The sequence below is a fragment of the Notolepis coatsorum genome (genome assembly GCF_963971535.1).
Source record: "Notolepis coatsorum genome assembly, chromosome: 20".
NCBI lineage: Eukaryota > Metazoa > Chordata > Actinopteri > Aulopiformes > Paralepididae > Notolepis > Notolepis coatsorum.
The window spans coordinates 58,764,591-58,779,071 of NC_140184.1; the positions used below are offsets into that span (position 1 = coordinate 58,764,591).

Consider the following 14,481-nt stretch of genomic DNA (forward strand, 5'->3'; position numbering starts at 1 on the left):
CCCAAAGAGTTAGCGTTCCTTTAACTATGGGCGCTGCTTACATGTCTTGTGATGCTGTGCCATTAGTGTGTGTAATACTTGATCTACAGAGGAACCTTGGGGTGTCTGGTATCTCCATTATTCACCAGCATGAGACTGAATTAGAAAATTAACAACGGTTTCCACAGGTGATAATAAGCTAATTCCAATTAATTATCCACTAGGTTGTTAAGTTTTGAAAGGAGAGTACCCCACGTAGAGCCATTAATGGGGCTGGCGAAATTAATTCAGTTATTAATCACAGTGTAATCTATGGATACAATAATCAAGATAATTTATTAATTATAATGCAATTACAAAGAAAAACATATTAAGCACATCTCCATTTCCAGACCTATTTGCATAATGAGGTGATCATGACCATCAAAAATTAACTATTTGATACATTGCCAGAGATACATTGATTAAAAGCTTCATTAGTTGTAGTCACTCTGGCAAAGGCCACCTGTAACTCATATCTAATAGGTCGGAAATGATAAATCCCAGAGTGATGGAATCTGAAGACGTAGGATCCATTAGCATCAACAGAAATGACGAGAAGACACTGAGGCATAAATCTATGTCTGTTCTATCACGGGAAACTGCATGGTAACCGCTGTCTAAAGACAACTAGGTGGCAGAACACACATACAATTTGACTGTTGATTTGCCTGTACGGTAAGCCTAACAGCTAATTAACCTGACATCAGCCTTTAGTTGGATTAGTCTTCAGTAAAATAGATTACCTCACAAAATGTACATCTGGCAGCGTGTCGAAGTGACCAGCATGTCGAATGTGAGGCATACGTTGTAAAGCATTTTGCATAAAAGTGCTATATAAATGCAGTCCATACAAGCAGCATTCTGGCTGCAGCCAGGATTAATGAAGTGTAATATTAAGAATTAAATTAGGTGAATGAATAGTTTCAGAGATTAAAAGGAAATGCCACTCTATTTAAGATGCTGCATACAGACATGGAGGGGAAGAGTGTTAGTGAGTGGAACATTTAACGCTGCATTCGATTATAACTCGGAGGTTGGAAATTCCAACTTCCTACTAGGAGAGATCAAATAAAAACATCGTTTTTTTAGTTCCTAGTCACAAATTCTGGTATGATTTCTCAACCCCCATTTCAAGCCTCAGCATCATTTGACGTCATTACAACATGGCCACTCACATCGAATAAACTTTAACATTCATTAGCGTTAGAGTACATTTGTAAGTATATTAGCTATATGTCGCTGTACACTGTCTTTGTGAGTTGTAGTTCATCCAAGACAAAAAAAAAATTGTAGCTCGAACACATGTAGGTTGGAGACAACGTGTTTCCCACTTCCAACTTCCCACCTCCAACCATAAACGAATGCAGCATTAGTCTAGGAGAAGTAAATAGAGTATAGAGAGCAAGAAAAGGTCAATGCAGTATCATAACAGCGGTAGCTTTCTAATGCCGATCTGGGGGAGAGTAAAGCTGCACTATGTAACTTTCCCACAACGGTGTCGTCCTGTGGCCATGAGAGGTAACTGCTCAGTGTCACTCTGACCTAACCTGATTTTTAAGGCCCTTATTGGTAAGCTACCTCCGTATACTACATCATTATTGGAATGGGATTTTGGAACGTATATGGAACCGGTTTTAGTGACTGGCTGTGGCTGGTCCCCTGAGTTTGCTCTCCCTAGCAGCTCATGGAATGAAATCCAACAGTCCTTAAAGGTTGAGATTCTCCCCTCTGTTGCAGAGTTCAAAACCTTGATCTCCAACCATTGTCAATCAAGGTGTAAGTGTTTTAATTGATTTGTTATCCTAACTTTTTGCCTCACCTTGATGTCTTATTGTTATGATTTGATATGCTGTGTGATTTGATATGCTCTTTGCTTATTTCTGTATACACTCAACGTGACTGTAGATAAGGGAAACCTCAGTTGCCTTTTGAGTTTAAATAAAGGTTTGAAATTTAGTTTTACACAGGAAATACATTCCTTCAAGCGCTTTGTGCTGTTTTTCATTTGCGTCTAGAAATTAAACTATATAGGCTTTTATGTAGTTGCAATGCGTAAATTGTGTATTTCCTGTTTGCAGAGGAAGTGCCCTGGTCTTGTTTTCCCAGAAGAGCTTGTATGGGAAAATCCACTGGGTTTCATGCATCGCTGATGGGAGGGTTTTCTGAGTTTGACTGCTAAAGAAGCAATATTTCTCCATGAAAAAGTTAGGCCTCTACATAGTGCATTGGCAATGTATATCAGGCAGTAAATCAAATAGATATTTTAGTTTATTAACTAAATAATTGAGAGCTACTTACATTAGCCTACTTAGCCTAGTAATTCAACTAGACAGTATGTATTCATTGTGGATGTTGAGATGTTACACTTTTGATTTTCTATGTCAGGCTAGTTGACTATGTATGGAGGAAAATCCCACATAGAGGAAACCTTTTGCAAAAATACAAAGACCTGTGGGATACATACAATGACATACACCAATCGTTTACAATGTCTTCTTCCTTAAAGCTACAATGTGTTAAAGAGGACATAGTTAAGTCCTTTACAACAACAGGTGAATATGGGTCTTTATGGTCCCTAAACATGTCTTTGATTAGATTATGCAGATTATTAATCAGAGCAGCCTCTATACCATTTCAGTCCTGTTCTCAATGGGCTGTTTCTGTGCCTGTGATGAGCGAGCTGCTTTTATCGTACAAATGTGATAATTATCGTACATCTTGCAGTGGTGTGCGAGCTGTACCGTCAAACAAAACCACTAGACTTTCAGACTAGAGATCAAATAAGACTAAAATATTTTGTCAGAAACATATTTTACGTTCAACTTGATGTAGAAAAGAAGCTATTTACATGCGACCGGCCATCTTGTACATGTGCATTTTATCAAGATATCTTCACACGCACATACACACAAGTAATTAATTACAGCAATTAAAATTAAAAAAAAATGTGTTGGGACAAACCCTCATTCTATAAAAACAATGCAACACTCTTACAATTTTCACAATAGGTCCCCTTTCAGATTTGAGCACAAATTATTTAGTTAGAATTTTGCTCCAAAACATGTTACTGAAAAATTATGTATTGCTCCAAAACACATGTCAGGGCAGCCTGTTACTGTTCCGCAACTGTAAGTTACTTCCTGGGTAGGCCTGATTGGCCCCGACAGGCACGTGACAGGCGCGGCGCAACGAGGCTGCTGAGAGCTGTCGCGCGGAAATAGGCTGTCTATTGCCTCGCGCTGCAACGCGGAAATAGGCTGTCTATTGCCATTCTCTAAGACAAACTCTAACCTTAACCAGCTCCTTAACAGCGCCTAAACTTAACCCTTTAACCTTAAGCAACTCCGAAACTATGCCTAACCTTAACCTTAACCATGCCTAACCTTAACCATAAGGCATAACCAACTCCGAAAGAATATTGCCATTCTCTAAGACAAACTCTAACCTTAACCAGCTCCTTAACAGCGCCTAAACTTAACCCTTTAACCTTAAGCAACTCCGAAACTATGCCTAACCTTAACCTTAACCTTAACCATGCCTAACCTTAACCATAAGGCATAACCAACTCCGAAAGAATATTGCCATTCTCTAAGACAAACTCTAACCTTAACCAGCTCCTTAACAGCGCCTAAACGTAACCTTTCTAACCATAACCAACTCCGAAACAATGCCTAACCTTAACCAACTCCGAAACAATGCTTAAAGTTAACATGCCTAAACTTAACGGCGAACGAATGCACGTTAAAAGAAAAAAGAAAAAATTGAAGGGAATCGAACTTGCCAGCAACGGACGGTAGGATCCACACCAATGCAGCGCTGCCAATTGAGCTATTTCTGGATAGTTAAAAAGGGCGTATTACTGCTACATAATCTACATAATGCTGCCGCGGAGCGTGCCGCGCGGCAGAGAAAGTTGCGCGTCCTGAGGCTGCCGCGGGGCGTGGCCGCGCCTGTCACGTGCCTGTCGGGGCCAATCAGGCCTACCCCGGAAGTAACTTACAGTTGCGGAACAGTAGCGTCTATACAAATAGTAGCTCTAGTTCTGCAGACCCCTCTCTGATTGGTTGAGCTCCATTTCTGCAGCCCCTCTGCTGGGAGCTGTCGCGGGGAAATAGGCTGTCTATTGCCATTCTCTTTGACAAACTCTAACCTTAACCAGCTCCTTAACAGCGCCTAAACTTAACCGTTCTAACCTTAACCAACTCCGAAACAATGCCTAACCTTAACCTTAACCTTAACCATGCCTAACCTTAACCGGCGAAAGAATACACGTTAAAAAAAAATCACGCTAAAAAAAAAATATTTGATGGGATTCGAACTCGTCAACAACGGACCGCAAGGACCGCAGGACCGCTGCTCTGCCAGGTGAGCTGAAGCGCTGAATGAAAATCATGGCGGATTCCGCGATAAGCACCTCAAAGCACCGCGATAACCTTACGCGCGAGGGGCTTCGCTCAACCAATCAGAGAGGGGGCTGCAGAAATGGAGCTCAACCAATCAGAGAGGGGGCTGCAGAAATGGAGCTCAACCAATGCGAGAGGGGTCTGCAGAACTAGAGCTACTATTTGTATAGACGCGGAACAGTAACAGGCGTCAGGGCAAGGCTCCCTCTTCTAACCAATCAGAGAAGCTCAAAGGGAATTTCATTGGATCACGCCCTTTAGTGGTTGAATCTACATTAGGCTGGACAAGATATGCCTCCTAAAGTGTGTAAACGGAAGTACAGGAAGTACCGGCTACAGGCTTTCCACAAAACAATTATAGAAACGTGTGAAGTGCACAATAGTTCCTCGTTTAAGCCACTGCAACGGCTTTGCTTGAAGAATTTACTACATGACCGGGACTTTCTAGCTTGTTTGCCGACAGGATTCGGGGGAAAGTTTGGTCCGTTCGGAGGCAGCTTCCAGGGAAAGTACAGTACATACACCGGAAATTCTACCCCATACACACTTTCGGCCGTAGTTCTTTACCGGGCTTTATCTCACGGAGGAGATAAAACTGGGAACAAGGTTAAATCTACATGGTCCTCATTGCCACACTGTTGAATGAGGACCGTGTAGATTCAACCACTAAAAGTGATTCTTCCTTTTGGGCCTCTCTGATTGGTTAAAAGGGGGGACCTCACTGTGGAACTTGAGAATGGAATATCTCTGCACTGATGCTACGCTGGTCAATGAAACTCACTCACAGTAGACTGAGAGTCAGTGTGTCCATGTAAAGATATGGCTTTGGGGGAGCTCCAGTAGCTCACCACGTACCGCGAGTGCTATTTCAGCGCCGTGGACAACCGTGCTCGTCACGGATCTGGGGCTGAGCGCGTTCGAATCCCGGACGGCAGCCGTGCCTTTCCCAGAGTGTCTTTCCCCCCCATCTGAACCCTTTCAGCCTGCTTCTGTCGGTCGAACTTGACCAAGTATGAATGCGATGAAAAAGCGATAAACGCTAAAAGAACCAGCTGACTGGTCAAAGTTTAAAAAAAAAAAAGATATGGCTTTGATAAAAATTCAAACAGAAAATCATACACATTGTATCTTTATTGGGGCGACAATGGTTCAGGAGGTAGACCGGTCATCTGGTAATCAGAAGGTTCCTGGTTCAATTCCGGCTGCTCCCGGCAACGTGTGTCTGTCGAAGACACTTAACCCCTAACTGCCCCAGATGAGCAGGTTGCTTCTGCCAGCGGTGTGTGTGAATGAATGGATAAATCAGAGGCATAATGTTGGATAAAAGTGCTATATAAATGCAGTCCATTTACCATTATTGGGAAAGTGAACACAAAACAAAATATGATATATATCCATCCAGTAGGGGTGTAACGGTACACAAAAAACACGGTTCGGTACGTACCTCGGTTTTGAAGTCATGGTTCGGTACGGGTTTTCGGTAAAGTGGGGGAAAGTAACTAATTGTACTTGTAGGGCTGTCAACGTATATTCTATATTGAAATTAATAATCGACTTGTAAAGAAAAGAAAAAATTATAATTAAAAAATAATAAAAAACAGCCCCCGGTGGGCGGTAAGCGTTTCCGTTAGCCGGTAATTACCGGTATTTGACCGGCAAAATCTGTTGAAGTCCGACATATTTAATCTCTCCGGTCTTAATGTCCGGTGAAAATAATTCCCTGAGTCTAAGCACAATTTGATTATTTGAATTGTATTAAAATAGGCTAAAATTAAATAGCCTATGCGATGAACGAAACAATCATTACATTTGTTTCATCGTTGCTTCTAATAATGACAACGACGTTGTCAGCGAGAGCTTAGTGCTGGGTGTGCGAGTGCATGTGAAGCTGCAGAGCCGGAGCAGCAGCGGCACAGTGCAGTACTCCCATTCAGCCATTGGCAATTCAGCTGTTGGGTGGGGGGCGCTGCTGTGCGGTCCCCAGATAGAGCCAGAAAAGAGCCAGAAAACAGCTGAATCTGCTGCTCTGCATCGACATACTCTCGCAAATAAGTCATTGGGAGGTGGAGAGAGAGAGAGTCGTCACGCAAACCCACGATAATGTTGCCGTCTCTCTCTGCCAAATTTCTCAGTTCTTCGCTTGATATAATTAATACAAATGTCCAATATAACGGAATTCGTTAGCTCATAAAAATGTGATTATAACAGACTGCTGTTTATTAATGTCGGGCGACTGCCCACAGACACCTATTTGATTTAAAGTCGGCAGCAGCACAGAGTCTTGGGACTTATTTTATTTGGAATATAATGACTTTATACGCAAAAGTAGCCTAGTTTTAAGTAAAAATATTATAAATCTACATGCCTTGATGATGTCATTCTTTTGTTTTGTTGTCATTCTTTTGCCTATCAATTGTTTTTAAGCTCAATAAACTCTGACCGGAATTTCTCTCATTTGACCGGTAGATTGAAATCTACCGGACACTGAGGCCGGCAACAATTTTTTTCTAACGGAAACCCCGGCGCCGGTTAACATACCGTTGTATTCGTTCGGTACACACTACAGCCGTTCGGTACGGTACGGTACACACTGAGACGGTTCGGTTCGGTGCGGATACGTCTACCTTTACACCCCTGCCATCCAGGAAGTTTTGGTGTGATTTGCAGAGAGTTGATGTCATGCGCAATACAATGGAGCTCACTGAGACTTATTTTGTGGCACTTAAAGCACTAAAACATTACATTTGAAAAACTAAACAGCGACATCTCTTGCTAGAAATCGTAACACAGTTACTTACGTGGTTACTTTGTGAACAGTTTCATTGGGAACTATTTGCTACCGAAGTGCACCCGCCATAATAGTTCTCAATGAAATGTGTCAACAGTGAGGTCTGTGGAATATCTTGAGTAACTGTGTCATTCTTTTTGAAAAAAAGACGTTGCTGGTGAGTTGTTCAGATAGATAGATAGCACTCCGGGTAAAGGGAAAATGTTTGTGTCCCTTTAAGTTACCTTAGCTTCATGATATTTTTGCCTTTAATATTGGAGTATCGGGTCGATATTTTAGCCATGCTGGCGATCTAATGGAAATACAGTACAATCATATTGTTTAGTACAGATAGACCAATGACTGTTGGGGACAAAACTGTGCCTGACTAGTGTGTTTTCCGACCCAGCTCTCCATGTGTATTCCTTCTTGGATATATTGGATTGTTCAATCAATATGGGCTAAGTGAATAATTCTCTCCAAAATCCACGCCATAAAACCAAAACATGCAATGTCATCAAGATGTAGCCTACAACCTGGAGCCATTCTGTTGATATTGAACAAGGGATGGACTTTGGAGACAGCTAGAATGTGTGTTTGAGCTTTTAGACACAAATGAGATTCATCTTATAGCAATAATACCCCAATATGGAGGCTGTCCCATAATATTGTGGATACGGTATGTTGTTTGTCATGTGTTATTCTGGCTGTATGGTGGTCAGGACAATCTCCTTATCCCTATTTAAAATTGCTTTTGCCATCGTTATCAGGGTCACCAGTAGGGATGGGTACCTCTCACATTTGAACCGATACGGTACCGGTACCTGTGAATCGATACCGGTACCCAACGGTAACTTTCTTCGGTACTTTAGTCTCAAGAAATTACATTTACCTACCTGAGTCGTGAAAAAAAAAAAAAAACGTCAAATAACTACAATTTCGACAGTTTTCGGCTTGCCATTGCTCCGACTGCTTTGTTGTTGAATCAAGTCAAATCCTAGGTAAGCATATATTGTGCGTGTGAACGTTGACAAAAAAAAGGTAAAAAAAAGTAAAAAAAAAAAAGTAAAAAAAAAAAAAAATCTGTATCTCACTTGAATCGATACTCGGTAGTACCGACGTGTTTCGGTTCGGTACCTCAAAAGTACCGAATTCGGTACCCATCCCTAGTCACCAGTACTGGCTGACACACCAGCTAGGATGCCAAGAAGGGTATCTATGGACACATGCACCCATCATCGCATCCATTCATCCAAGAAAGTTGTTTATAACCCATCTATCAAACTCAATATGGCATAGCCCTATGCTGAGATGGTGTTATATGGAAGTCCCACAGCTATAAATCATCCATAAAGAGTTTAGCAGGCTTGGAGGCACTGCTACAGTACATAAACATCTTACCTGTGGAGGGGTGGTCACTCTGAAGGTGGCTCCTGAGGTGGGGGTGGCAGGTCGTGGGGAAATGTTGTTCTGGGCCTGGGCCTGGGCTTGTGCCTGAGCTAACGCCTGCTGGGGAACCATCACCAGCTGGCCCAACTCTGTACGCATCAACACCATCCCTGGAAGAGCAGAGGACAATCAGTGACTGGGCGATGCCAGAATAACCTGCCTGCTCTAAGCCAGCATGATTCCTTGGCCAGTCGTTTTCGCTAACCTACACTATCACAGAAGGGAAGAAAATAAAAAACCTCTCACCTAAGTGATACCATGCAACTTCATTAATATATATAGGAGGCCAAAACATTTAATAAAGATTTTAACTAAATGTACTTGCACTCATTTAGAAAATCACACTTGATTATTTAATACGATAATCACTCTAGTAACAACATTTATTACATTCATTACCTGCATGATAAGCGGAACTTTCCCTTGTCCACTAGCCAGTGTGGCAGGTGGACTCCAAACCTCAACTTACCAGTTGTCTAAAGATTGAACTACACTTTAACGCCAATACAAGTACATTTTTGAGCCGTGCCATTCTGACTCCTACAGTATCTACAGTATAGCTCTGAAAGTCTCAAAGCACATCAACCTCATTTCTTGGCCTTCATTTGCAATTGACACACAACACAATGTTGGTACAAACAACACCCAGTGGTAGAATAATAAAAGATAAATACATGGTGTCATTCATCCTTTCGCACTAAAAGGTGCATTTGGAACTTTAGACCACTGTAGATTATTACAAAAGAACCTCTAAGCGATGCTTAAGTTACCTGTCAAAGCGGCTAGGAGACAATAGAAACTGACCAGACAAACTGGTAGTGGCTGATGTTTATTTCCAAATGTTTTCTAAGTACATTGAGAATTGATACAACTGATTCTAGTTGAAGTTATTGACTTCATAAGGTTACTGTGTTTAAGTCATTACATAATTTAGAACAAGTTGTATTGTTTCAGGATTTTGTTATTCTAGCATTTCTTGCTGATCTGAAATTAGCTTCCCAACGGTGTTCATAACCTGAATAACTTGGACGTTATGGCATCACTTTGAAAAATCCATTGTACCTGCTGTCACTTTGACAAAGGCAGAAATCTATCAGCCAGCAACTTCCTGCTTGCAAACCAGTGTTCTCCCATAAGGTAAAGCCACTTTGACAACTTAAAAACAATCTCAGAGGGAAAATAAAGTGAAGCGCAAATTGTAAATATTTCTTTTTTTAAATGTCACACAGAATTGGCACAGTAAGGAATCATTCATTACACTGTGTTCAACGTACTCTAAGTGCTTCAGTAAAGCTATCCCAACATATAACAAAACATAATATGCAAGACATATCTCTATAACATTTGCTTATGAATACAATATTCTAGAACTGGCCCCTCTTAGTCAATTCATCTGTAATTTGGTTAGTCGACTGAGACTTTGTTTTGTTTTGGTGTCAATCGATTGAGACTTTGTTTTGGTGATAGTCGACTATGAATTTGTTAGTCTATAAAAAATATATATAAATATATATTTTCATGCTGAATGAGATATTTCCTGAAAAATGATCAGCACATCTCTGGTAAACACTATTGTATATTTTAAATGATACGCACACCTCTGGTAAGCACTACATTTAAAATGATAAGCACATCTCTGGGAATCACTATATACATTTAAAATGATAAGCACATCTCTGGGAAACACTACATTTAAAATGATAAGCACATCTCTGGGAAACACTACATTTAAAATGATAAGCACATCTCTGGGAAACACTACATTTAAAATGATAAGCACATCTCTGGGAAACACTACATTTAAAGAGGCTGATAAGAACATCTCTGGGAAACACTACATTTAAAGAGGCTGATAAGCACATCTCTGGGAAACACTACATTTAAAGAGGCTGATAAGCACATCTCTGGGAAACACTACATTTAAAGAGGCTGATAAGCACATCTCTGGGAAACACTACATTTAAAGAGGCTGATAAGCACATCTCTGGGAAACACTACATTTAAAGAGGCTGATAAGCACATCACTGGTAAACACTACATTTAGAGGTCCTTCTGCATGACTGCATGTGGAAACACAATTTTACAGATTGGTCCATGAAGTCAACTAATCTTAGTCAAACAAGTCGTATGAATACTAATCAGCTAGGATTTTTTTTGTAGAGCGCAGTCCTACAATATTCCATAACACAGAATCTAAATGTTGCATCGTCGATGCCTAAATGTTATCAAGTGCCATCAGCTCACTCAGAGGGTCAAGCAGTGCAATAAGTGTACTATTGTCACTCTCATAGAGTAACCCACATCAGTCTATTCTGCATCGAACATTGTACATATGTCTATACTGAACACTGTGACCTCATTTTCTACTTCTAAATTACATGCTATACTATGTTATTTGATACTATCTTGTCTAGCACAGTCTCTGGAGCGTAACAGTAAGAAGCATTTTGTATGAAAGTATTCTGTACTTCTGTATGACAACTATTAAAGAAACTTGAAACTTGAAACTTGAAGAGACTAATCCTTTATGGAACATATTTCTAGCTTTGTGGATTTTGCTTTAAATAGAATAACATAATCTGCTCTATGCTGGGGTCAATAAGACATCTTGAGTCTTGAGAGTCTCTCTGCCATCTGACTGAAATGTCATTCCTGAGAGACGCTGGTCATGTTTTAAGCATTCAGGACAAAAGGTGAACATAATGGACATGTGCATTTTCAGCTGTGTATTTCTTTTGCACCCATGGATGCGTAATATTACTAAATGCATCAGATGAGTAGGCTACATGTCCAAACTTATGTGAACTGTATCACAATGACAACACGCTGCTTGTGCATTACTGAGCAGCTCTGTGGGTCAGAGGGCAACAGGTCTCCACTATGTAGGTCACCATTTGTCTTGAGAAGCATGAAACACTGAACTAAAAGGCAGTGTGTTTAAAGCAGTAGCTCCATCAAGGACACACGTCTTTTAGACGGACATTGTATGACTTTACAAGCCTCACATTGCCCCTTATAAATTAGCCTATTTTGAGACATGAATGTCTGTGACATTTCTCAAGAATTTATTGATGACAGGCAATATTTGTGATTATGCTCGGTGTGGCGGCTGGTTGATTGATTAGTGTACATAAAAAAGGGGAAATACTGACACAAAGCATGCTTATAATCATAATAGAATTCAGCCAGTCAGCTATGCTTCAAATATGTTTGTGTGTGTATCTATGGCACGCACACCAAAAGTGCAACTTTGTGGAATATGATTGAATATGGCCAATGTATGTATAGGTTATTGATTTGTTTCAGTGATTCTCAGGAGTGGGTGTTACAGAATGCTTGGACGTCCTACTCCTTTCTGATTTACCTTGACACACAATTTTTCTGCCTGGGATGTTAACTCATCTCAGGTGCATGGTTTCAGATACATTCAATCTCTTTCCACCTGCTCCTCTGGGATGGGGATCAATCATCACACTTGCAGCCAGTAGTAGGGTGTTTGACTCCTCAAGTCCTTCAGTGATAGTCTTAAGAGCCAGGACTCTTGAGTCCACTCCCAGTTAGGGACTCTCGAGAGTCAAAATGCATAGAATTGACCATTTGACCCCACAAATCTTTAATTTCAATGAAAAAATAACATTTCCATAAAATAACATTTACAGCGGCCAAATATCACAATTGCAAGGCTTGTGACAAGTGGAAGCCGTTTCCTGACACATCAGTGGTCGTGACAGTATACCAGCTCTGTTGCCACGTCCGATGTTGGGAGTCGAGGATTCGACTCCACTGGACTCCGGGGTGGGAGTTGGAGTCGGGGTCAACTCCAGAAATCCCAAAGTTGTGCACCACTGGCTGCAATTGTGACCCACTGGAAATAAAATCCATGAGTTTTAAAACCACTTCCATTATGCAATACCATGATCCTGAAAATGAGCAGGTGTCATGTATGATCCCTACTCTCCATCCTTCCCTAAAAGCCTTACCCTGAGGGATGGTAAATCCAGAGGGCAGCTGAATGGTCGTCGGTTGAGGTGGTCTGACAATCAACTGAGGGGCTACAATCCTTTGTGGTGCCGCAGGTCCAGGACGAGGTTGGGACTGCGCAGATGTGGCCACAGCAGGTGTTGGCGAGGGGGCTGTGGGTCTAACCATGCCAGCGTTTGTAGTGGCAGTCAGCCCAACTATAGTCGTTGCCACACCTGAGACGCTCGCAGAGGTTGTAACAGGACCCTGTTGCTGGGTTGTTACTGGTATGACAACAGAAGATGGAGAGGAAACAGTATTTATTACATTATTTAAATTGCTAGACTGGCTTGACATTACAATTTTGGACCGAGGAGCATCTGATTTGGAAGCCCCAATGTTTGGAACGGGTTTATTGTGGTTCACTTGTGAAGCTGGGGAGATGACAGGTGCCATCATTGCACCCTGTTGGACCAAGGCCGAGACAGTGGTTCCGTTTCCATTCTGAGCAATGCTGGCTACAATGTGACTCGGTAGTCTATGCAATGCAATAGTAGGGGTTCCTCTGTCGAGAGCAATAGCCGATTGACCCGCGGAGATGCTGGCGTGAGATAAGGTGAACGTCGTGGTGGTATTTATACAAGGTGTAACCGCTAGAGTAGAGTTGGCTGCACTCGTACTGGAAGCCTCGGAGCTAACGCTAGTATCGGTTACCGCCGTGATGCTACTCCGCCTCGTCGACACAGCAGCGCCCCCGTTCAAACTCTTTCCCCGAGCGGTCCTTCGCGAAGCGGCGATGCGTTGTTTCCTCGGCGGATTGGCGGCGTCCGCGGTGGACGCCTCGTCTGAGCCCAGAGGGACGACTGACGACTGAGGAGCCCGACTGGTGGTGGCGGTGCTGATGCTGGCAGGCGGAGATGATGCCAAAGTTGACACACCACCAGATGCAGTAGTCAGTGTTGTGATGGATGTTCCATGTGATTGTTGCAAAGCGCCAGTGTTCGCGTTGTTCAGCCCAGCAGCGACCACAGAAGAAGTGGCGGAAGCCTCGTCGAAGGACGGATCGGAGCTCCGCGAAGGAGACGTAACTGTTGTTTTCTCCGAGCTGATTTCGTTAGAGTTGGACTCCGGGTGGGTTTCAGCAGGTGGATGCTGTCCTTGTTGTTGTTGTTGTGGTGGTGTTGTTGTTGTGCTGGTGCCCACTTGAGCTGGTAGTAGCGGTGTTCCTAAGTGATGGTTCGCGGTGCCCGTGGCCCCTGCAGCGCCTCTGCTCTCCGTGCGGGAGCCTGGGTCGCTCTGCCCGGCGAGCTGGGACTCCAGAGAGCCCACCAGGTCACTCACGGCTTTCTCGTCCACCTCTGAAAACAGCATATCTTCCAGGGGGTCGGAGGCGCCCGCCATCTCTGATGATCATGGATCGCCTGTATTACAAAAAAAAAAAAAAAAAAAAAAAACGTTCACAATGCGCGTGCGTGTTACTAGGCATTGTGGGAATGAATCTGACGTCATTTAAAAAATGAAAGAAAATCGAGTTGCCCATTTTGTTTATGTTTTGCTGGGTATTTGGGTGACAGAGAAAAGCACTCTTGTAACAACAACACGGGGTAACACGTGGTTATATAACGGTACCAAACTTGTAAAATATAGCAAATGTGAGCGTTTGCTACTTAGTAATTATCCATATCCGTAGCAATTATGATAATTGAGTAGTTCAGATTCAGATTGTTATCTCTCCGCTAATCATTGGGAGAGATTACTACACGTATTTTACAGCTCCATCTAGGTGGCGATCTACTACACACTGGTGGAAAACACTGTGTTGTCGCTTATTCCAGCGACAGTCGTTCAAGGTGGGGGCAGGGTTGACTCATCTCACAAGAA

The 14,481-nt window shown here is 42.3% G+C and overlaps 1 protein-coding gene across 1 annotated transcript in view; it reads right to left on the bottom strand.

Annotated features, from left to right (window-relative positions):
- The window catches only part of LOC311246880 (transcription initiation factor TFIID subunit 4), a 301,235-nt gene extending 287,067 nt beyond the window's left edge, over window positions 1-14,168 (bottom strand). Inside the window, 2 exon segments of the mRNA XM_084337121.1 lie at window positions 8,593-8,750; window positions 12,621-14,168. Of these exon segments, the coding sequence (XP_084193247.1) occupies window positions 8,593-8,750; window positions 12,621-14,001 (1,539 nt within the window). The 5' untranslated portion in view covers window positions 14,002-14,168.
- Between the last annotated feature and the right edge of the window lie 313 nt (window positions 14,169-14,481).